At 34.6% G+C, this 27,054-nt stretch overlaps 1 protein-coding gene across 3 annotated transcripts in view; it reads right to left on the reverse strand.

Moving 5' to 3' along the window:
- Positions 1–2,576: 2,576 nt before the first annotated feature.
- LOC117116297 (GRB2-associated-binding protein 1-like) overlaps positions 2,577–27,054 on the reverse strand; it is a 39,311-nt gene continuing 14,833 nt past the window's right edge. The window contains exons 1-4 of one of the 3 annotated variants that reach the window (XM_033260317.1): positions 11,207–11,257; positions 6,722–7,007; positions 3,766–5,334; positions 2,577–2,734 (exon numbers count right to left, since the gene is read on the reverse strand). In XM_033260317.1, the coding sequence (XP_033116208.1) occupies positions 2,631–2,734; positions 3,766–5,334; positions 6,722–7,007; positions 11,207–11,242 (1,995 nt within the window). In that variant the 5' untranslated portion in view covers positions 11,243–11,257 and the 3' untranslated portion in view covers positions 2,577–2,630. Of the gene's footprint in view, positions 2,735–3,765; positions 5,335–6,721; positions 7,008–9,332; positions 9,449–11,206; positions 11,258–27,054 lie in introns of those variants that run through there. The other 2 variants (XM_033260319.1, XM_033260318.1) reach the window with 2 other exon arrangements.

A 27,054-nucleotide genomic window follows, 5' to 3' on the forward strand; every position in this document is an offset into this window, starting at 1 on the left:
AAAAAATATTATATCTTCATTTCAATGTATGGTTAGAAATAATAAAACATATTATTCTACTTTTAATAATGATATGTTGCAGCATATAATAATTGCTTGCAACTTTCATTAACCATACATCAAACCTCACTGAAAAAATAAAAAAACAATACTAAAAACATCAAAAGATGCTTATGGAAATGTTCATATTAACAAGTTCATTATATGGACACATTGCTATGGAATTAAAATCTTAAAATATGTATCTAAACTTACAACAATCTTAATTAATGCTCGGTCCAAACTATTAAACCTTCAGTGACAAATATCTGTGATTTTGCCATATATGGGTATGATGATGGAGTATCACACCCATATGTGAGTATGATGATGTAATAATTATAACTCCCATATATGGGAATGATAATGCAATATCCAACCCATATATGGGCATGATGTAATATCACACCCATATATGGGAATGATGATGTAATATCATACCAATATATGAGCATGATGTAATATCACACCCATATATAGGCATGATGTAATATCCCACCTATATATGGGCATAGTAATGTAATAACACACCCATAATCTGTATGAGAAAGATGATGTAATATCACACATATATATGATCATAGTGATGTAATATCACACACATGGGATCCGAATGATGATTTACATCACACCCATATTATGGGCATGATGGTGTAATGTCAAGCACATATATGGGCATGATGGTGTAATGACATGCCTATACTGTACATAGGTAAATCACAGGTATTTTGTCATATGCAATTTGATAGTGTGGACAGCGTTTAACAGTTAGACTGAATGTATCTTATGTATTTGCTTAAAATAACTACACCTTTTTCCTTTCTTTCCTTTGGTCTTTATCTCTTCTTTCTGGTTTTTGCACTTTTATATCTCTACTATCACCCCCTCCCCACAACCCTTTTGTGTTTACCTTTAATTTACCTCACTTGCGTTTCCAACCCTTCTTTACCCCTCCCTTCTTTGATCCTTTCTGCTTTGGTCTTTTCCCATAGTTCCCATTTCTACCCCTCTCCACTTAATACCCTCCCACATATATATAAAACATTTACATATTAACATGGAATTACTATTTTTTTATAATTATGAATGTTATGATTGTGGTTGATTTATATTTTTACAATCAGTAGCTAGTATGCACTAACACACACACACATCAACACACACCCCTCCCCAATACACATACACACACAAGGCTCTGTTCACACTTGACAAATACATATGCTTTGCCCATATATGGATGTGAGATGACATGATCATGTCCATATAGTATATGTTCACTACATAATAAATAACATTTCCCCATTAGGGCAAACTATCTATCCTTCTGTCTCTTATACACATCTCTCTTTTCGAGTTGAAGGATAAAACTGCTCCAAACTTATGGAACCGTTTGAACTTACAAATGATAACGATGGAGATCTTGTGTTGGTAGCGCTCATTGGTGCATATAAATCATCAAAAGCAACGGTCTCTGATAAACGTCCTTCAAGCTGCCGCGGAGATATTCCAGTCTGTCGTGAATGCGCAAAAGAATCCTCAAAACTAGGAGGTGGCGTAGCTCTGTCTCTTATACACATCTAGATGTGTATAAGAGACAGATCTAGGGGTGGATCCAGAGATGTCCAAAAGAGGGGGGGGGGCAAAAGTGGGACCGATTGAGATAACTCTAGTCTAGGGTGTCTTTTTTGTGTTCTAGATGCCCAAAAATAACCGCTGAGGCATTTTAGGTGATCATTTTTTTCTTTTTTTTTTGACTTTCCAAAAGGGGAAGTCCGGGGCCGGCCCGGCTCCCCTAAATTCGCCCCTGCTATCTGTCATGAATTAAACAAATTTAATTCCATATCTGAATTGCCTAATTTGTATATTTTAAGTAAGTGTTCCCGCCAAGAATCAAACCATCCCTGCTGTCATCTGGTTGAGCTTCCATGCACATGCAGAGGAAGAAGACCCCTTAAGTTTATTGACTGTGTGGCAAGGGACATCAACCAACAAATTAACGACCTTCCAAATCTGATGGCCGATAAGGATTCCCGGCGATGCATTGTGCACACATTCTCAGATGAAACCACATGGCTTGACAATCACAATAGGTATCTGTGACCAGTGCGAAGATATAGGAAAATATTAACGTGATAAACAAAAGGCAAGGAAAGGCAATACAATTGTTCAAAATACTGTGTGTGTTGAGTTTTCAAATTTTCTTGATCCTTTGTGAACCTGAGCTAGACTAGAAATCGTAGTATGTCACTAACAGTTCATGGATCGTAGATATGCAGAGGTCTAGGCTCTCTACAGTACAGCACACACACAATGCCTACCACCAGTTTAACCTTTGAACTATCATATTAACTTGCATCTTTTACTATATAAATATATAATTTTAATTATAAATTTTATTCTCTTTCAATTTGTATGCAATTTTTATCTCTTGTACTTTAAATATATATATATATATTTATATTCTAATGTATTTTAATGTTACTGTACAAATCAATACAATTCAACTTCTTTTGGAAGTTGCGAATATGATTTTAAATAAACTTGAATCAGAGATAAGTAAATACATGGACTTCATTTTTGGACAAAAATCCTTACCTATGTTCTCGAGTTTTGTGGAAACTTCTGGTTTTTCTATCCATACGCGGAACTTCAACATCTGTTGCATAGTAGCTTCCATGCATTCCCATGCTATCACCTGTAGTAAAAAAAACCTCACATGAATAGCACTAATATTAACACAAAGCATGACGTTTAAACACAAAAGCTTTTCTGTCAGTAGGTAAGAAATTGCCAATTACTAGCGAACACTATAAAACTAAGGTCAGGTTCACGCTAGAGCCCCAGTATCCCAAACGGGAGCTAACCGTCAGCGCTTATCGTCAGTACCCATGTGAGGCAACCCGATCGGTTAGCGCTAATCGTTACCAAGATCCGGATATGCTAACTGTTAGCGAGCACTATCGGTTAGCAAGTTTATCTATCATTAACCAATCACACGTACGCATTTCCAATTTCCAGTTTTCTATTGGCCAGTGATCCCATCGTCATCGTCCTGATATCTGAATCAGGGATTTTTCTTGTATGAACGCACGGGTGAGCGCATATGTTTATAATCTGGATCCTGCTAACCGTTAGCTGCATAAGTATAGTACATAGCTTTTATGTGCAATGAGCTTTATGAGCAAAACAACTGTTGGCATTTGTTCTGCTTTTGCCAATATATCGTGTTTAATAATAATCACAATTGCTGAAAGCAGTGCATGCGGTAAATTGTTTGTAAACAAGGGTAATGAATGTCATGAATGAACTTTGGCACAAGCACATAGCACTCATGTCAGCTGGCGAAATAGATCGCACACATCGTAAAATTCCCTGAATATGCTTTGTCGAGAAGCAAATAAATCATTATCAAAATGAACGCTATTTGCACAAGCCCTGGAAACCATGTTATCGTGACCCTCGTGATGGATTAAAATAAAGCAGTCTCCTTCAGCGTGATCCGTGACAATCTATGAAGCTAACCCAGTCAAGGAGTTCCTAAAACAGTCAGACCCAGCATATTTTTGGATGCTAGAAGACGGCCTCTGGGATGCGACTGACATCAGCGGGAGGAAAAACTGAACAACCACATAGCGCAAATTTCTGACATCAGAAGGAGATCACACCACCAAGTCACAAATCCATTAGGATATATTAATAGAATTTGTAAAAAAACAAATTACTTACTTTCAATTCTGTTTGGTTTGATAGATCGGTCAACAGGTGGCGGTACAAGGCGTTGAGGTACAGAGCTGTGTCTTACCGGTGCACGCACTGGCGGTGGAGGCACAGAATGTGGAGGTACTCTTGGTTGTTCTCTCAGCCCGGCATAGTAGTCATCTGTTGTATCGTCCAAACTGCTTTGCATTGGTAAATAATGTGTATCCGTTGTCGGTTTTGTGAAGCTGGGACTTGGATTGGCCGTGCCTTGCATCGGCATGTAAAAACCGCCAGAAACGAGGCAAGACGGCGAAGTTATCGAACATTTCTCATCGTCGCGAAGATTCAAGTAGCCTTCTCCGGACTCTTTTCGAGTTGAAGGATAAAACTGCTCCAAACTTATGGAACCGTTTGAACTTACAAATGATAACGATGGAGATCTTGTGTTGGTAGCGCTCATTGGTGCATATAAATCATCAAAAGCAACGGTCTCTGATAAACGTCCTTCAAGCTGCCGCGGAGATATTCCAGTCTGTCGTGAATGCGCAAAAGAATCCTCAAAACTAGGAGGTGGCGTAGCTGGCCCACTGTTATTATTTCGTAAAGAGTCTGGTTTTGGAGGGCGGGGAGGTGCCTTAATGGGAGGTGATTTATATGGTTGGTTAGCCACCATTGGTTCATAACACATCGGGTACGAGTCAAACACGCAATCATCTTGTTGTCTAAATGGGGAAACAACGCTGGACAAACTGTTTGCTTCGCTCATTGTCAAAGACGGTGGCTTAGGGGGCCTTGGAGGCACATCCTGGTTTACATTCCTTTGCACGTCATTTATATAAATGTTCTCAGACTCGCTTCCAGTATTAACAGGCCGGGCTTGATTTGACTGTGAGATTAACTTGAACTTTTGCGCTAAGTCATCTGTTGATTTGCTAACATCATCATTTGTGAGATGGACAAGCAATCGGTGGTTGAGCACAGACTGGTTGTTTGGTGGTACCTGGTATGGAGAGTCATCTTCGTCGCCATCGTCGTCATCATCGTCCTCCAGTGTATGTCCAAATGAGTCATCACCATCGCAGTTAGTTTGTGAGATTTGCTGTTCAAAGTTTCTGCTTGGTACATCTACAGATGTACTTCGTCGCGGGACTGCTTTATAAATTGGATGCTCAACATCTTTATCTTCCATAGCTCGTACGTCCTCAACAAACCGTGATGATGGAGGAATATCGTACACAGGTGCATTCCAACTAACAGGAGGGGGTGGCACGTCATACGTTGATTGGTTCCTAGGGACACTATAGATCTCTTTTGGGGGTGAAGGGGGAGGCAGTTCTGGAACACTTGCCGTTCTTTCCCCCATGTCAGTGTGTCCATTTTGAATATCTCCATTTTCCACCCAAAGTTTGAGATAGGAATCATTTCTGTCTTCTGGTGGTACGGTATCATGCTGGAGTATTCCATTTGTTTCCAGGGGTGGAATCATTGCTTGTGATTCTGGGTGTGTATTTAACACTGGATCTGCTGATTGTACAGGTAGCATTGGTAAGCCAGGATCTGGGGAAGGACTATATGGAGATGTATCCTCCTCCTCTTCTATAAAACATAAAAATGCAGAACATTATTAAAATTTATTATTATATTATTATTTTATTATATTATCCAACATTCATTGAACTTGCCAATAACAATAAATCGTGACCCAAGCTCACAAACAGGCTGTAAACTCGTCCTCAGGCCAAAATGATGGCATATATAATGGCATAGAACATATTATTTACTTTAAAATGACAGTTAAATGAACTCAATCGGGTGTCTGGAAGCAAGGTTATGACCGTTTGAATAATTGCCATCTTATCAACTTTCTTAAATCAAGTTTTGAGAAAAATGCTTTTATTTTCGGCAGGTTTCTATTCATTTTTCATGAGCTCCCATCCGAAAGTGGCTAAATTTTACCTCTTACAGTTTGAATTCAGGAATAACTTCAGGAATGGTAAACTTAATATTTATACTTTATTTATTACCCAAAAACCAAATTCACACAAAATTCACATTCTACGCCCTATTCTGGGTATTGAGGCTTGTTTCTCAATACAGTGCTGTGCGAGTTTACAGCCTGTTTGTGAGCTTGGGTCACAATTTATATCCAAACTTATTAATATGTCTGTTTTTCAATGGTACCATTAAAACTACTAATATAATAAGATCTAAATAAATTTATATAATTTTGAACTTTGTTGTGCAATTTTACACAACTAAAAGCGATACACAGAAATTTCACACAAACTGAAAACGATAGATAAGAACTAGTTACCTTAACTATTGTCACATTCCACAGTTTCTTTGATTGTAAGAGTGACAAATTGGGTAACTCACTTAATGTCATTTTTTTAAGGTAAGTTGCAAAGGTGGCATAAGTTTTCTAAATGACTACCTACAGAGCATTGTCAAACTTCTAAAAGATTTTATTTCAAATTCTTGGATCTGTTACTGCAGTAATAATTTTGAATTACATTAAAATAGCAAGCAATTTACAAACATGTACGAAGTTTGTCATAATTTCATCAGTTGCAAACACAATTGCAAAATAGTGAAGAGTTATTTTTCTTATCATGTCGTATACTGTATCTCGTACAATCTCAATCCGATGCTCGAAGCACTGATTATTTGGAACACTACAAGTCCTTCATGCACAAGAATTGTAACACACAATCAGTGCTTTGTCGCTTTAAATTAAAAGCGCTATATAAATCATTATTGTTATTACTGTGGTTCCTCAGGTATAAGCCCACCGTCGGTAAAAGTCCACCCCCTACTTATGTCCAATTAAATATATCAGCTTTTTTTCCATGGTATGACCTTTACAGGGCTTAACAGTGAGGGTGCCACGATTTTTCCAGTTGGCTGCTAGAGGCAGCCCCCTCTAGCCCCACCTCCCCTGTAGCGCCGCCACTGGGGCTTGACTTTTAACCAATCAACTTGCCTGGATTTTCTTCTGAGAAGAAACCGCAAACATTACATATCTGTTGCACCCAGCGACTCATCTCCTCCTCCGATTCGGCCACCAAAAAATACTTGCGATCTTTTGTCTTCAAATCGAAGATGAACCCAAACGCCGGCTTGGCACTGAAGGTCAGGCCCTCGTCGACCTGATCACATTCATCCAGGTTAATGACCTTAATCGGGGCTTTACTTTTTTCGTCTTTGTAATATTCTAGCGTGCTCAGGCCATTGTTAGACCGCAGAATAAACCATCGTCGATGCCATCTCTGCAAAGAGTTGAAAAAGAAGCACTATAATTAATATTTATAGCAGACAGCGCAAAGACATTATGTAATTATCCAAGTCATTAAGATCGAACACCTGAGGGACGTGTACACAGCTCCTTGGGGGAGTATTTCATGTCGCATGTGATACACTGATATTCAAACCTACTATAACATACCAACTTTTGGTGCAGAAAATTTAAATAAAGTGCTTCCACTCAAGAAATGAATTATTATTTTTGAAATTCAGCACCAGCTGCAGTTGATGAATACATTTTATATTTTTAACTTCAATTTTCCAATAAATATATACAGTATATAGGTCTCCCTTCAATTAAAGACCACTTTTGGGGCCGGGGTTTCATAGTCGTTAGCAGCTTTGTTCTTGAATTATAAACTTTATTCTTATAAAAATAAAAGCTAGGTAATTCATTTAGGACTGCAGAAAGGTGGTATTTGGTTGTAGGTGGAGTTTAATTGGAGGGGTCTATAATTAGAGAGAGACCTGTATCTTCTGTGTACAAATAATACAAAAAGGGGCTGAAAAATAGTGTGAGACAATATTCTTTATTTGTCCTCAAATGTAAAACACACTGTAGAAATTTGGGCTGAATCCCTGGAGATCTGTGGCAGCCACAGTGCAGCGCCACCCAACAAATATTACAACATACAACGGATACTAGATATGGTCCTTCACTCGCCTAACTCTCCAATTGGCCATATATTACAACATACAACGGATACTAGATATGGTCCTTCACTCGCCTAACTCTCCAATTGGCCATATATTACAACATACAACGGATACTAGATATGGTCCTTCACTCGCCTAACTCTCTAATTGGCCATATATTACAACATACAATGGATACTAGATATGGTCCTTCACTCGCCTAACTCTCCAATTGGCCATATGCTCATGTCTTTGAGAATCAAGTTTTATAGCTTCTTCCTTTACGCAAAACAGTTACCGTTTACATACAAAACATAACACAGGGCATGGAATTCTCAAAAAGGAATACTAAACAAGGTTTGTTTAATTTGTAAACACTTGTACTATAAACATTTTTGTTTTCAAATTAGATCTGAGTCTCAATTTTTATCAAAAACCTTTTTGATGTCTCAAAATTTGACAACATATTAGAAATTAGATTATAGATATTAATTAATTTAATTTGAGCTGAGCTTTTGGATAATTGGTATGGTTCCTGCTTCTTGCACGCCTGGGCCCGGGTTCGATACCCGGCTCTGCATCGAGTATTGAATTCGGGTCTTTTATAATAACAAAACGCTCAGCTCCTCGAATAACCCTCTCAGGAGAGTTATGCGGGTTAAGTTCCACGTATGTATCCGTTTGATGTTGTAGAGTAAGTGGGGTAGTTGGCGCCGAGCTATGGCAGCCGCGGGTCCCCGGGGACCCAGCCCGAATTTCTCAGTGTGTAGGCATACATATACAAGGACAAATAAAGAATTATTATAAATTTAACTTGTATTAAAACAAAAATTGTATCATGTCTTTGAGAACGAGATCATCATTATGACCATTTGCTTTCCTATGAAAAGGATGAAAAAAAATTCTTTGTATGTTTATTTGTCTATTAGCTGTTTGCCTTTCTCTTGGTCTGAACAGTAAGTGAAAGACCCTATCATAAGAAGTCTCAAATACATTGCAATTACAAACATCAATAAATCTTCAGATACAATCTGATATCATACATTTCATCATCAATGGATAAAAGATTAACTAATGAATAATTATAAAAATATAAAACTGAACAAAAGAAACTCTCGATTTCTCATGCACTTCCCTACAACCGCAGACGGTAAGTACAGTACATAAATTAATACCATAATTGGAAATGTACACACACGATGATAAGTGTAGCTGCTTAATACAATAGGACATACATAGCAGAAATTCACATTCATAAGCCAAGGCTTCGATGATTAACAAATCTACTTTCACTACAGTATATTATATATATTCTCGACTACTACTATTATATACAACTGTTACCTTTAGTTTGTGTACAATATTCTCTTTATACAGTTCAACAGGAATTTGTTTGCAATCACAAAAATATAGTAAAGCAACCGCCACCTGAAATACTGCATATTGTAGTGCAATAGAAAAAAATATATAGAATATTCATTGCTTAATGTACACACTACTACATCTTGATGAAGTGTAGTACATTATCGTACTATTTATTATGTCAGCCACTTAACATCCGCCCGAACGCTAACCTGACATCTCGTACTAAACCTGTCAACGACGATGCGCTACAAAGCATAATTCCTATCGACAGATTTTACAAGTGCAATCACCTTTTGTGTTTACTCAGTAAGAGTGTTTCCATTCTCACGCTCTCAGATGAACATCAGTCTCGAAAGAGAAACAATAAGCACAGAACAAAGCTAATCTTAACCCCGATAAATTATACAATACCTCGCATGATGACGATCATTGAACAGGTCTGCATGCTATAGCAGTGACTGACTGATATGTGTGTGTCTGTTGGCAAGTATCAGATAAGGAATTCAACAACAGGAAGTTAGCTATACCAAGTAGAGCTGTTGGAACCTGAATGGGCGAAAACGCTCGACAAACAACTCCCCTTAATGAGGATTATACAGGAAAGACTAAACAGTTCCTGGTGTATCCATCACCTCAAGTACATGGGATAATAGATTCATTAGGCCATGTAAAATAAAATAATTGGTTAGCATCTCCTCCCTACCATCAAAAAGGCCACCGACCCGATTATTATTATTTTTTTTTTTTACAATACACTCACAAACTCAATTTAATATAGGTTTGTTTACCACCTGTCCGCACACTAGCCAGTCCACTTGCAGTTCTATGCTCTACTGTTGTTCTATAGGCCTATACTGTAGCCACATATGGTATCCATGATGCCTGTTGTGTTGAGGAGTGAATTGTGCATGATAATACATAGAGATAATTGCATTATGACGCCTTTATTCATAGGTAAATTTTCTGTTTGCTATAGATGCTTGTATATAATTTTGGTCTCTGTTGTTTTATTCTTCTTTTTTTGCAAATTTTCCTTGCAAAACTCTTTTTTCATGTTCGATGCAAAAAAAAAAAAAAAAAACCTCCCTCCCTACCATGAAAATTGATAACATAAGGATGCTACCAATTGTTTTATTTTACATGGCCTATATGATGAAAATTCAGGTCTCCCTCCAATTAAAGAACACTTTTAATTAAGACCCCCAAATGAATGTTTATCTTTTATTTTTATAATAATCATTTTTCTATTAAAAGATCAAAGTTGCTAAAGACCATGAAAACACCGGTTCCAAAAGTGGTCTTTAATTAAAAGACTCCTCCCATTAAACGCCACATTAAACGCCACCTCCAATCAAACACCACTTTTCTGAGGTCCAAAACTAGCAAATGCCATTTTTAATAAATATCTTTAAAAAATGATTAGCTTGGAATTAGGCTTGCAGTGCTGAAAAATTGCCCTTTGATTAAATAGGGAATTTCCCCGGTAAAAACACACTCTCAATATTGTACTAATCAGGCATATCAGAGGAACTGCAGTATATTATTTTTAACTTGTCAGTTACCTTCTGCAGTATCGTTAGATTTTAAGGTGTGGTACACATTACAAACATCTTTTGTAATAGAATATGAAATCCAGGATAAAGATAAGAAAATGTTAGTGTTCTCGATAACAATTTTTGATAACTGCAAATTGTTAATTAAAAACCAAAACAGAAATAAAACAGTGATTCAAATAGTGATCACACTGGCTCAGACTTTACTTAAGTACATCCATTGAAGAAATTCTTTGCTCTCAATATATCCATGAAAGATTTAAAACAGTACCAAATTTGAAATAAGAAAGCAGTTAAAATTATTAATCAGTGCATATTTGAAGAAGATTTCCTTTACATCCAACAGTAAGTACACTGCACCACTTACAGACTTAGGGAGTGGAGTTGTTTAAACATTAAAAAAAATGCAGCAGTGACAGAAACCTGAAATTATAAAAGAAAGCATCTTAACCACCAAACTACTGCTCCGCTACATGAAAATGAACTCTGCATACATTATGTCAAAAAATGTTTGCGGGTGTACTAACGGTACTTTTCCTAAGGCAAATTCTACAATTTTCTTTGCCTTCAAATGCACGTTAGTAAATTATATATAACCAGGGAGATATTACCATATTTGGTCGTATACTGACAAATTTAACGTTCATTTGTTTGCGACAATCTGTTCTGCGTCAGTTTTAGTCTCAAGGCTTGCATTGAGTCAACAACGTTCTCACACACACACACACACATGGATGCAGCCCGACGCGTATCACATATTGTCTCTGCTCAGACTGACACTACGCGATGCGGAAAAATTACCTCGGCCTGCATCTGCTAATGTTGTCCGAGTTGGCTTTTTAAAAGAGAATGATTTTTTCGTATTGATAAGAACTTCTCTAAATATATAAATCAAATCAAACAATGATTAAATAGAATAAGAATAATTCTTTATTTGTCCTCATTCAAATGGAAATCAAAAATTCGCACTGGGACCCACAGCGCTGCCCAACTTATCTACAACATATAACGGACACATACGAATAGAAAACATTGTCCTCATGTCTAACTTTCAATACAATAGTTATTCGAGGGAGTCTAATTATAACTGGACGCTGGGTGGGTTTAAACCAAGGTTTTCAGCACAAGAAGCAGAAAAAATACCTCTCAGCCAATTGCTTAGTGACAGACTTATCAAATATTCCCTTGAAAAAGCGATAAAATTCCAAAATTTTTGCAAATCACTGATTCTACTTCAGTACTATACTCTTGAGAAAAATTTTAAATGAAATGTTTTATTCAACACTGTTTTGACAAACGTAACATTTACAATGTTTCAAAACGATTTATCTACCATTACATGCGTGAAAAAGACATAGTTGAGAGCATTGTCACGGAAACACTGTCCCCAGGGTTCCATTAGACATAATGACAATTCGTCACCTTCCTCATTTGCTAATATTGCCAATTCTTGGTAAATGTCTCTAAACATAAATTTTTGAAAAATTAGATGCTATTTCTTGAAAAACATGATGCTAATAGCAACAGATCATTATTTTTGATGCTAACTTTTCAAAAACTAGACTTCGAGAGTCAGGATCACTATGCAGAATATAAATGATGTATAAAGCCAGTAGGAAAATTATTTGTTTTATTAGCCGACTTTGTAAGGCAATGTTGATTCTCAAAATATTATCATCTTAAGATGCATTAATTAATAAAAATTGATGCATATACTCATTTTAAAAATTTACATCTTCCAAATAGGTAATCATCTCTTTTGTAGATTATCATGTACCATTCCACTACATTTCATGAAGAATCAATTCATTATGTAGTTTTTGCCGTAATCTTGCTAAAACTAACAGACAACGGTGAATACATAAACCTCCTTGGCTGAGGTAATAACAATAACAAAGGCAAATACAATTACAATAACAATAAAGAAATATGGCATGTTCTTAATTGCCTATTTCTTTTCAGGGAGACTTGTGGCACCCACATCCACTTTACAGATGCGAAAAACAGGAGAAAACAGTAGGTAACAATTTGGGGGAAAAAAAACCTAAATATTTAGGCACAATGTGCCGTAATAGTAGTAACTGCTATAGGCTTCAAAGGTTTAATACCAATGTGCACTATTGTTTTTTAAGAATATTTTAATAAAATATGAGTTACATACGCACACAATGAAAAACAAAGAGAAAGGTCAAACAGATCCTCACTGACAGGTGTATGTATTTGCTATTATTATTGCATAGCAGCAATCTAAAATAAAATGTTTTATTCATCAGCTGCCTATGAGAAATATCACATTCACAGTTTGCTACCTAATGCATGTGTACGTTTCGAAACTATTGATCTATCGTTACTGAACACGAGTGGTAAAAGGTTGTGGTTCAGAGCTCCGCCACACAAGCATTGCCAACGGCTCTATTAGGCATTCTTGTCAGTTCAATTTGTTTATGGTTCTAAAGGACATGTTCAGTTCTACACGGATTTACTTATAAAATTAGTATTTAATAAATTAAGGTGGCTATGAATAAACGTAAAAATGAGAAATCTCCAACGATCAATTTGCACAAACCTAAATAAAAGAATTACTGTAACTCCTTTAATATTCGCAGCCCTTAATTTTTCTCAATTTTACAATTTGAAATATTTTGCGGCCTATAATTTTCGCAATTTTACAATTTCTAGTCGTTTTTTTAAAATGATGCACAAACCCACCAAATAAGTTTTTAGCCTACAGTATGTTACAGCTAGTGCTCCCAATTTGTGGCAGAGCCAAGCCAAAGGAGGGATAAGTTGAAATTTTCAAAATTGAATTTTGTACATATTTTGAAACTAGACATTATTATATTCAAAATGCAAAAAAAAAAAAAAACACACTTTGATATGATAGTTCATGGCGAAGTTATGGGCAATCAAATTTACTTACTTAAGTGTATTTTTAGAAAACTGGCTTTGAAAATCGCTTATCAGTTTACTGTGAAAAATCACGTTCTTTGGAGGTGCCTGTCCATTTGAAGGTGCCTGTCCATTATGTCTGTACGCTAGGAAAAGTTCTCTTAAATACTATTTTTAGAGCATTATAATCAGAAAAGGGCAAGTGTAGGATGAAAGTTAAATGTTTAATATGTATGTTTTAGAGATCAATTTTCACATTTTAAGGAAACAAAGACTTCCTTGTTCTTGACTTTTTCAATTAAGAACAATGAAATATGGCTTGGTGGTTTAGATGCTTGCCTTTCAATACAGGGTTGCTAGGTTTAATTCCTATCAAAGGTTACAAGATATTTTACCTTAAGACCAAAACCACTGCAAACCTTCAAAGGAAGACTTTTTGTTATATTTAGAGCATTTTGTCTGCCTTGTGTAATGCCTTCTGTTATTGGTATTAATAAATAGCAAAGATTATAAATACCATACAATAATAAAGAATTTAATGATTATTCTAAATTATTTATTATACAGTAGAACCCCTCCTTAACCCCCTATTAAGAGGACACTATTTCAGCCAGAAAACAGGAGAAAATATATCTTTTTAACACTATGGTCAACCCCTATTGAGGGGACAACCCCATTAAGGAGACTCTTTCTTTTGGTACCAATGGTGTCCCCTTCATAGGGATTCTACTGCATATGAATTAAAACTTTTTAAAGTCCCTTCGGAAGAAGAATTGAAAACAGAAGAATTAAACTATGTAAGAAAATGGTGATTGGTGGGGTGGAGCTATAAATTGGTGCTTACCTTCAAATTAAAAGGTCCTTGGTTCAAACCCTATGACAACCAGAATTTTTCTCATGACTAAACATCAAACTCAAGGCCTCATGTAGAGACTTAGACAGCAGAGTACTGAAGGTCCTAATAATCAGATTTTTCTGTGTACTGTAGAAAGCCTTCCAGTGAGAATGGAATTTAAAACGTGATGAAATTTCAATTTATGTATCTGCCTCAACAACCTTACCAAAGAACTGGAGAGAAGAGGGTCACAACTCCTTTCTATTTATGGCATTCATGATTGTCCTAGACATTAATGTTCAAAGTAACTATCGTTTTAGCCAATGCGTGATCATTCTAGACATGTTTCCAAGTGTGGGAACCTTCGGAATGTTATCACAAGTGAATAAGGCAATCCTCTCCTAGGATTTTATGGTATGAACCTCATATATATTATTCCAAATACTTTCGACGGAAACTCTTTGCTATGTTTTTATCCATTTTAAAAAAATGCAGCCCTAGTTTGCTACTTAAGATATAATGAAAGGAGATAAAATAACAATTTATAATATGTATTCACTGTACACAGTGATTTAAAGCAGGGTTTTAATTATATATTTCTCTATGTAAGTTTCAAATGTGGACCTCATGGTTTTCATTTCATTTAACTTCATTTGTTTAGGCACGAGAGCCAAGGTTATGCCAATCAGCGAACATAATCACTATGCTACGTGGCATATCCATTAAACAACAGGGGACTTAATTGACCAGTAGACCGGGGTAACCCCCTACTCTTCTCGAATGATGTACCGGTTCCTTATAGTACACTTGAGCCAAATGCGTACACTAGTCCTTATACGAGAAGACTTGTTCCACCGCCGGAACCATTGGCGAGTGAGCCATTCGAACCAGCGCCTATATTATGGCTGAAGGTTACGGTACCGCTGACTTAACCGCTCGGCCAATTAACTCACTGGTAGATCAGTACATATGTAACGAATGAGTTTTATCCAGAATAAAAGAAAGATATCAAATCAAATAAAAAAACCACAAGGCCAGAAAAACCAAACATAATCCTTAGAAATAACAACCATAAACATAAACACACTGTGACATGATCCTTGCATAAATGTCACCAAATGTCACCAAATAAATAGAATGATTGATTGATTAGCATTATAGCAATTTTAAAATGCAATACTCTTGAGATATAAAACCTGAGGATAAAATTATTTGAATGGATAAATTCTACTTAACATTTGTATATTACTAACTCATGACATGACAAATATATTTTGATTGTAAACCTGATTTGTTTAATCAACGAAACCTAATAAAAGACATTAAAATGTCACAATGCGTTGGAAAGGTTTCTACGATGATCCGACAGCGTCACAGACTCCTGTATTATAACAATAATAATTCACAACCTTTGAAAACAATGTTGTTGTAGTCAATGCCTAAGGCAACTTTGTTTAAAGTTCCATACAACATCCACATTTTTGTGACAGTGATAATCTTTTGACATTCACATTCATAGGAAATCATACTATACAATCCTATCTATTATTTTCAATCAATTTAACAACATTTTCACCTTTCTAAATATTCTTTCTTGAAACAATATTCGTGAAATGCTTTTTATGACAAATAATATATCTGCATTTGATCTGATTTGAATCATTTTTCGTCCCAAATAAAGAAATCTGGTAAGAAATTTACTTGTGAGGTTGGCATTTGTTCTGTAAGGTTGTTCTCAGAAGGGAGAATAGTAAAATATATTAACTTAATAAGGAGATAAGGAGATAAAAATACTGAATGACCTTAAATGAATACAAGTATATAGGGAAATATATTCTACATTTCATTTTATAAATTCTATTTTTTGTGGTTGAAATCTTGGAGTTTGATTTTGAAAGTTGATTGCAATATACTCCATCAATTAGGGATTGATTGAACGATGAATTTTCCTGCATTAGAAATGTTAATCTACATTGAAATTTTTTAACAAACAGGACGTGCTTTTTATTTTTTTTCTGGAAATTAATTGAAAGGAAAGCTTGTCTTCCTCTTTTACCTTTATGTCGAGTATTACCATAGAAGGTTAAATGGTTAATTTGCATATAAAGAAGAGTGCACAGTTGTATTTGAAAGGCATGAAGAAAGGTGACCCGAATAACAGGTGGATGGGTACGGCATTGTACCAATGGGAGTGGCATTGCACCCATGAGAGTTACTATAATAGGTAGTGAAGAAAACAAAAACAACCTAACAGAAAACACAGGCGATTGAACCTTAAGAAAAAACATGTACTGTATTACATAGTGCAGTAAAATAATAGAAGTATTGTAGTTTCTTGGGTATAAGTCCACCTCAGGCATAAGCCTGCCCCCTACATTTTTTACATACCAGACTTTCCTCGGGCAAAAGCCCAGGGTATGATTTAAAAGAGTAACTTAGCTGACTTTTATAAATAATTTCTGGGAAGAAAAAAAAAATGATAGGCTTTGAATTGGCATGCAGCACTGCAAAAGTACCTTTTGGTTGGCCACCCCTCAAAACAAAATGCAGTCAGTTTCAAATACGAAAAAAAAAAGGAAAGGGGATTCCCAAGTATAAGTCCACATTCTAAAATTTGCCCAATTTTGTGTTCATGGGAGATGGTCTACAGAGCTAACAAATAACAAAATCAACAATTATTTCTATTATTATTAAATGATCGGATTGTATGTTAGACGTAAACAATCTCTAATTAGTACTAAGTACTAATTAGTACTAAGTTAGTACTAAGTACTAATTAAAATTAGATTGCGGTCCCGCGCAATATTCTGCCTAGATAGGTCCTAACGTAAAGTCGTGCTATATATATACTGTAGTATACTCCTCTGACACTCATACTATGTACAATAGGTCAAGTATTGAAGTAAGCTAAATGCTCATCGATACACGACACTATTTATAAATTTAAAACAAGCAAAAAATCTTTTGTGCTACAGAAATGATTAAAACTCTTATAAATTAAAACAAGCAAAAAATCTTTTGTGCTACAGAACTGATTAAAATTCACGAGCATATCACATAAGATTTTGAGAAGTTTCCAGGCTTCGCTGCTGTGTGTAAAGCTTCCGAAACATTACACAAATATCTAGTATGTTTTTATTGATGTATTTACATATTTATATTATTACTATTTAAATTAACCATTCTCGACGGAGAACATATGGTTGTCGTATGGTTATATGTTGTTGACAATCCTGACAGTAGGCATTATCCACCGGATCCATATATTAATTTTTTTTAGTAAAAAACAAATCGTATCATAGTCTAATCCTACACAAATATTCCTACTCCTTAATTAAACATGGTTTGTTGTAGACTCTCAGGAGCTCATCCGCCCTTACATACTTAATAATATTAATACTTAATAATATTAATACTTAATAATATTAATAATAACTTTATTGAACCGTACACTTTTATAACAGTGGCATGCACTATCAAGTGGTGCGTTTGCAATAAAACATTAAAAGAACACAGTACATTCGTACATTAAGACACAGTATAGTATGAAAACGTACAATACATAAAATACAGTACAATGACAATTTTTTAAGTTCAACATTAAAACAATGAGCATTAAAAAAAATAAAAAAATTACTAATTATGGCTATAATTTTGTGCAGTATGTGTAAATAAGAAGGATCTTGAAAGTATAATCCACAATATATGTGAAAAATTTATGTGATGTGTCCATATATGGGCATGATGATGACATATTACATCCAAGTCCCAGACATATCTCATCTTTTTGTCACATAAAATTTGAGAGTGTAGAGAGAGCATAAGTTTAAGTTGCTGTACTAGTTACGCTGGAAATTGACGTGGACCTACATTGTAAATGGTTAGTCAAAAAGAAAAACCAATTGATATACAGTTGCATCTTAATCTACCGCACATTAAATCTGTAGTTGAGCCTGTTGAATAGCCTGATGGCGCATCAAACAAATGAATTAAAAGATTTGTCGATGCCCTACTTTGCGCGCTCTTAAAATGCACTGGATCTTAACCACGATTACCGTAGTTCCTATGATATAAGCTAACCTCGGGCATAATCCCACCCCCTACTTTAAAACAAATTCTACGTATACCAGCTTTTTCTTGTTTACGACACTTTCAAATATTCTCAGAAAAAAATATAATTTATTGGCTTTGAATTAGGCATATAGCGCTAAAAACTGCCATTTGATTGAAAAGGGAAATCCTCGGGTAAAACCCTACCTCTAAAAATTGGCCCAATTTTGTGTTGAAGGTGGTGGGGGGTTTCGGAGGGATCGGCTTAAACCAGAGGAACTACAGTATATGCCTTTTCTTAAATACTGTATATCCTGAAACGGACAGAATAATCTTAATATTTTATCCAACATACCTAATATTTTTAATGTTTTGTATAGTGGTATTGACCTGAATGCAGACTCTTTATCACTTTATCAGAAGGGTCACGAATACTCAGACATGAGTAGAATGACAACGATGACGATTGTTATAATGGGAAATATAATTCTAAAATAAAATGATTGATGTATTGCGTGACGATTACTATTTAGCACTGATTGAAGTGCAGAGATCAACTTTTTGAAGTGGGTGAAATTTTTCAAGTATTCCTGCAATTCAATAATGTGAATTAAAAAAAACTTTGATTAATTTGTGCTTTCAATTCAATTGAATTACGCTATACGTTTTTTTTAAAATTCTGGCCAATCGATAAATCATCATTATTTTAATAGCTTCCATTTACAATAATAGTTTGCCTCACATAATCTTTATATTTTTTTCTGCTTGAATAGGATATCGTAGTTACAGGTAGGTACTTAAATACCAGTGTAACTAAAGCTTTTGTAAATTATGGACTAGCAAACCCTCATTTTTTAAAATTTCAAAATGCTAGCAGTAAAAGAGGTGTTTCTGGTTTGCTCTGCCATTTTTTTTTCTGTTACCTTAAAGTTGATGTGCGCTATGTAAATCATATTATCAATAATATTAGGATATTTAAAAAACTGCTATAATGTATTTGATCAAGCATCATGTTGAAATATGACGGTGAATCTGAAATGACCTTGAATCTGACAAGCTGATTTGTTCTATTAATCAAAATCGTTACGCAAATGCTTTGTTGATGCGAACAAAGTGCTATATTTCAAATTATTCCAACATTGAGAACAGTATCATGGATAGCGTTAGTCAATTTCATTATTATTCAAAGACTCCGATGTGAAACGTGTTAATATTACCGCGGTGATTTCAACTCAATGATCACTTAAGAATCTTACATTAATCAAAAAAAAAATATAAAGAAAAATATATACTTTCCATGCTTCAATTTGGAGCAACATTCACCTTTAGTGTGAATCTTGTGGTACAGTGGTTCAAATGATCTAATTACAACTCTGGGTTATGGGCTCAAACCATATAATGCCATAAAACATTGTGTTGGGCCAAGAAGTATTTATTCACACACACTGTTCTTTTAATGTGATGTACTACTGCGGTACAGTGATTACAGCCCAAGGGGATCAAACTATTTAATGCTACATGACTTTGTGTTTAGGCCAATTAAAATATTTTACATGACTTTTGGCCAAGTAAAATATTTTCTCACTTGGCCCATTTCCTGTATTTAAGTGCCCCCTCAATGTTTCAAATTTTAGATCAACACCAGAAGGAGCACACTGTACAATAAGTCCTCAGACATTTGTAAGTTATACTTGGCGTGTATCATCACACCTATGGAATCTAAACCAAAGGCCTTGAACGAGAAACACCTACATAAATGCAATTAGATACATTTATCCCCTACCTTATATCTTGCTGTTCTTCCTTTTCATATCCTACAATAATATCTGTCTTACACCGCAAAAAATTAACTAATTAAATATCCTTTCATATTAAATTCTGTTTCTACGAACAGACTCAAAACTGAAAATGAAAATAATTCCGAAGAAGAAACAATCTTTATTTGCATAGAGTTTGAAGGTAAACATAGAAGGTGACATAATAAGATCAAGTCATTTTCCCTAGTCATGGAAAACTTACATTATTAATGTTACTAATGTAAGAGAAGGATAGACTCCAGTAAGTCTGTACCTATGAGCTACGATCATGTGACAGTATAGAACGTGGATTAGAGTAGAGTATTACCGACAGATAAAAGATGGGCGTAACAACAGAATAATTGAGCTACTGACATTTAATCATGTTGCTTTCTCGTGCGAAAAAAAATCTTTACAACCCTGAAAAATGTAATTACTGTGAAACATCACATTTTTGAAATGGGATCCGTTGACAGTAATGGCTCCAGCGGAAGTCAGAGGAATATTCCCCCATCAGAAAAGTATGACCCCCCCTGTCGTTAGACGCCATTTGAAGTTTGAAGACTAAAAATATATCTTCCCCGATCCAACCAAAGTTATTGGTGATTGCAGTTCTGTAATATTGTGGTTTAGAAGCACAAGGTAGTCTGAAAAGCCCAGGCTAAATCTCTTTGTGGTAAGTTGATTCACCCCTTTGACTTCCACCAGGAGGTTTAACCCCAAAATTATAATTGTACACCCTAGCTCACCCCTTTAGTTCAGACCTCCTGCTAGACTTGTTGCAGATTTTTTGACCCATCACTGCATTTGATAATAAATAATTTCTAATGCATCATTATATTCTTGGATATACATACACACCCGTAACATAAACTTGATAATTGACAAATTACACCAAACAAATTATTTGAGATGGTAATTTGTTGATAAGAGTAGCTGTTTGCAAGTTGATTAGACTAAAATAAGACTGTGGCAATTTTACTACAATCACTTATACATTATAATATAATATTTATGCATTATGTCAGTTATAGGCTTACATCCACCTACTTCAATCACAATAAAAATATTTACCGTACTCGTGCGAATAAGCAACTAGGCGCTTAAAATATTTTTGGCTTTTTTGAGGGGCGCTTATTCAAACGGGGCACTTATGAAAACAGAGTGGAAATTGAGGGGGCGCTTTAATGGAAATAGATGAAATTGAAGGGGTGCTTATGGGAAATTGGAAAATTCAAGGGGCACTTTTTTTTTAATCGAAGATAGATGAATGCTTTTGGTAGAAGAAAAAATAATCGTCGAGAGGGCATGGCTCATGACAAGAATGTTGGGGTATTTACACAACAGCAGATGAAAATAGTGGTGGTGTTGGTGGAAAGTGTGTTGGCCATCTGCCAATTCAGAATTGCAGGATTATTGTGAGGGTTTCTTGCTTAGATACGAGAGTGATGTTGACTGAAAATGGCCATACAGTATTTTAATTTTTAGATATAAAATACTGTAGTTCTAAATCCAAAAAGGGTAGCAATAAAACAAGAATGGGATTCTAAAGATGCATCAAAACTGAAAACCATGTTAAACTAATGGAGACTGATAGACCGACAGATGGATAGATGGACTGACTGACCGACAATGTTATTAAAGAAAATTAAGTTGGTGATGTACTGTACTATACTGTATGATTGATTATTTTTTAGGAATTGAGGGGGCGCATATTCAAAATTGAGGGGGCGCTTATTCAAACAGGGCTAATAAGACAATTTTCATGTTAGGAGGGGCGCTTATTCAAGAGAGACGCTTATTTGTGTGAGTACGGTATATCTCATGCCCAACTATATATGTTAATTGCATTTTCACATGTGTGAGGGTACCGATACTCCAATGTACTATCAAAATGGACAATTCTACACAGGGACTATTCAGCAGAGAAACTCACAAAGAGGTCTGCCTCAATGATTGCCTCCTCAATTCCCCGTGACATTCAACTATATACTGTACATTACCACCCTATCACACTCATTTAACACTGTGCGAAGCACATGTATATGCTAGTTATATAAAATAAAATGACAAAAGAGAAACATAAAATTACATACCACATGAATTGATAAAGAAATATAATGTAGAAATCAAACAATTTTGACAAAAGCTTTAACAAAATCCTGGATAGGATCTCTCAATGCATTTCAAAATGCGGTAAACTATTACTGCTTGTTATGTTATTAACAAACACACTATAGTATGATTCTTTGTATTGGTTTAAACCAGTTAGAGTCAATATCGGGGAGGTTCGTGGACAAGCATCACAAAATGGATGCAACATTGATAAAAATCGTACAAGGTCAAATGTTAATGATAAGCAGTATTTACAAAAATCTATGTAAACAATGGATAGAGGGACTAGCGTATGCACCACCTATATCATCATACATACAGAACACATAGTGAGAGATAGAAAACTTTCTTTATTATGGATACTTAATCAACTAGTGTAAAAAATGTGGCCTTCCTTAAGTTCCAATTTGTATTTACAGTTAAAAAAAAAATCACAAGCCTTGAGTGTATAAACTTATCTATAAATATAAACTTATAAAATGTAAATTAATCAATCAATCAATCAATCAATCAAGTCATTAAAATACATATCAATAAAATTAAAATAGCTTATGGAACTTGATGAAATGGGCAACAGTTTGTAAAAAAATAAGTCAAAAATCTTCAATGGTAAGATGATGAAGTTCAACATATAAATTAAACATGGGCAGCACTTTTTTATTGACCTTTACAGTGTACTTAAATAATTTAAAAAAGCTTTCGCCAGCAATATTTTTAGCTTTATAAAATGCAAAAGTTGAACATGAATACGGTATCAATTTGTTTCAACCAATCCTGGATCACAAAACATCTCGTGGCCAAGAGCTAAATTGCATGGTATTTGCAATATAGATACAATTTAGTAACATTTTAATACATGCTTTTAAAAATTATATTACATATTATATTTATTATACTATATATCATTTATCATATTGTATTATAATCTATATTATAATTGTATTATACTATACTGTATTTAAATTTATTTAAAATATATATTTTTAGAATTACATGCATATTTGTAAGTTAGGTATCAGTATTGCATCAGTAAAGCGCAGTGATTGTGACAGATGCCTATTTTTAGTGCTTCTATAAATCTATGTAAATCTATAGACTTTCAAGTAATACGCAGCAGTCCAAATATTTAAATAATTTTATCCAAGACAAATCACTATGAGAAAGATAAAAATATCTTGCCATACATTATTTAAACATGTGTTTCGCTTGAACAGACAGAAAAATAATCTAATTTAAATATAGATAAAATAAAATTTAAATTAGCTGAGAAAAACCACGTGGGCACTAACAAACCTGAAGCCAATGGACTGGACTAGAATACAATGACAGTATTTCTTAGAAATTACTGTTGAAAGTTTAAATTTTGTTGTGATGTAATTCATTAAATAATGATTTGTTGGATTGAAAGTTAGGATTTATCTAAAACATCTGCTAGTCTTAATATTATTTAATGGATTTATTGTATCTCGCATATCACTTTAAATTAAGTTTATCTGTAACATAACCTTGTTATAATACATTTATCTACAGTACATTATTTTGTATCAAGCAGCTCTGTTTTTACTACTTTCACCACCAACATAAACCATCAGAGAATTCCCATTTAACTGTAGAGGCAGGAGGGAGAGGGGGTACAGGCTTGTAACTAGTTTCATGGAAGGAGGGTTACACCAAGCTTAACTCAGAAATGTTTCTCTAATAATAACAAAGTGATGATAAAATACTACTACAGTAGTAAACTTGTCAAAAAGAAGGATTTGGCTGAACACCCAAACTCCCCCTAATTACGGGCCTGAGTGGGAAGTGTGGGGGGGGGGGTTATTCCTAACCAACAGTGGGCAAAACAAAAGAACAAACATTTAAAAATCTATTTAATCCATCTAAACTTCAAGCCTTATTTATATCATTAATTGGCTTTTCCGGTGTTAGCAGAAAAAGCCATTGAATTTGTTCCCTTTTCTTGTTTTCCTATGTTTTTGCATGGGGTTATTCTGACCGGTACTTTGGTCACTTTCCGTGCTTGAAATTCTTCAAACATTTTCCAAGCAAAGACCACATGTGAAAGATATACCTACTATAATATGATGTCATTTTACATATTTTGAATATTAATAAATGGGTGATTAAACTTTTATTAAAGCAATTTGCGTTTTCTGAAGCATTTCAAACTAGCTCCAGCTTTGTTAAAACAAAATTACTGTGCATGAACAATTTTCGCCCTTGCAAGAGAGAAAAACTAGAAATGCACTGACCTTGCAGGATCGTAATTATAAGAACTCTAAACATCATTCTCACCATTACCACTGCCTCAACATCATTCTCGCCATTACCACTGCCTCAACATCATTCTCGCCATTACCACTGTCTCAATGACGTTGAGTTGATTTCATGTTTATTTATTTTCTAATTCATAATTTTCTTTAGTATGATTTTATTTTTGTTATTCATGTATTTTTTACTTTATACTTTCTTAATGATTTAAAAAAATTGTTCTGTAATTTCCACATTACTTCTTATTATGGCAATGAGGAAAAGCACTATGTTTGTTTTACAAACAGATATAGTAAGTCTAGTTTTGCTATTTTACTGAATCCCTGTAAACAAAAAAACCAACATCCTATTATTGTTTTTCTTGCAGTATAAGTTTAATGATTGCAATAAGGACTTGCAGGTACATTTACTTTCAGAGGTCAGCACAAAAATGTACATCCTTTACGATTGGACGGATTTACCATGTAGGCAAGTGAATTATCCTGTTGTTCAGGAAACTACGTGTTGTTGAAGAGACAAGAGATTACAATGCGTTTCGATAGCAAAACAGTGAACAGAAGTTTTAGTACAGGTTCTTTTCTTGTGCCGGGTCTATACTGTATGAGAGAAAAACTTATCTTATTTTAAGGATCAGGAACTTATGATAGAATACAAAGTAGCTTCGTAACTGCATGCCAACAATTCTTAAGAAAAAATTAAAGAGATGAAAAAGTGAAATATCCTTTTTCAGGAACTATGTGTTGTTGAAGACACATCTAGGTTACAATGTGTCCAATAGCAAAACAGTAAACAGAAGTTTTAGTACAGGTTCTTTTCTCTCATCCATTTTGATCATAATATGTTGTATATACTTCATGGAGACTCGGGCAAATTTATGAACGATCTTTGTATCTCGTACTTCAAAATGGTATGGAAACAGAGAAATAATATTATAAATTGTAAAACCTAAGTAACTAGAACATGAATATTTATTTATTTTTATGAACACAATTGTATCTTATACTATACTCAAAAATAGCAAAAAATAAAAAATAAAATCAAAGAAACGTGACGTACATTATAAATAGTAAAAGTTAAGACAATGCCTATAATGAGTACATTTTTATACATGTAACAACTGTTCATGAATATTTATCAAGTTTTAAGAATCCTTATTAATTTCAGATCTTGTACATTGCCTTGTTACTACATAATTTGTTTTAAATATTTTCTATTCATGAACACACTTTCACTATGCTACGCGTGACGTGTGCCACCGATAGAAAACTGTAATTTTTTTTTAAATAAAATATTTTTACTATTTATTATCGGTTCTAAATGTGGGAAAAACAAAACCTCTTAAAGGATTAAGAACTAATACGATAGAACACAATTTATATCTTTACAACTAATTTGTCAAATAAAGAATAATAATATATTATGTCTTTAATTCATTGAATGAAGATGGATTGCACTATCACACTATTTTATGTTCTCTTAAGATACCAAAATGTTTAGTGTTAATGAATATTACCGTATTCAATTTGAATTAATTTGCAATGTGACAATTTTATGCCGCGATTCCAATCATGAAATGTATGGATTCTTGATTGGTATTGGCATGCTCACAAATCCCTTAGATCTGAGTTAAAATCCTGCTAATTTGCTTAACATTGAATCTAATAAAAATTTTATTGGGCAATTATAGATACAATAGTAAACGGTAGTTTAAATAATTAGATGTAAATAATGGGGCTATAGCTGTGTCGGTTGAAGGTACTTATGCAAATCCCAAGAACTCAAAGTTGAAATCCTGCTACAGTAATTACAATCCTTAAATTGGAATTAAATTGCCAATGGTTAATTAACCAATTAGCATTCAGTATTTCAAACCATATTGAAATTGTACCTTGGGGATTTCTACAAAGATACTCACCCATAATTACCAACCTCGAATAATATGAATGTGGGACTGATGAAAATGTGCGAGTGACCTTTGGAGGGCAGCACTTATTGAAACGTGAAGACCCGAGCCCATTGCTCGCTCCTATAATAACTGGATTGCTCATCGGCCAATCATTGTTCAGAAGAAAGCGAAGCCACTGACGCCATATCGGGAAGTTCAAGTGACGTACTAGTTTAGACAAGTTTTTTTGGCATTTGTTTAAATTACTTTTAAAAATAACAATACTTTTTAATAATTAATTTTAATTTAACATGAGGATCAGGGGCGGTGATAATTGGGTCCACACCCTTGTTATGGAATCCTACCCCCCCCCCCCCCCACAGCACTGGTCAGGGAAAAATTAAATGTCGGGGAATTTTTTCGTATTCATATTCACATATATAGCGCCTTTCTTTGCAGATACGAAGCACTTCTGTCTCCCTGGTCATTGGATCCATATGCTAAGTGTTGCTGCTGTAAGCAAACCCACCAGGTACCCATTTATACTCCTGCTATTAAAGTAGAGATGAGTGCCCCGAGCTAGAAGAGGGATACAAAATTTTAAAATAAGCCAGTCGA

This window comes from Anneissia japonica, unplaced genomic scaffold (genome assembly GCF_011630105.1).
Source record: "Anneissia japonica isolate Jap-2015-1 unplaced genomic scaffold, ASM1163010v1 scaffold287602_len1038180_cov171, whole genome shotgun sequence".
Lineage (NCBI taxonomy): Eukaryota > Metazoa > Echinodermata > Crinoidea > Comatulida > Comatulidae > Anneissia > Anneissia japonica.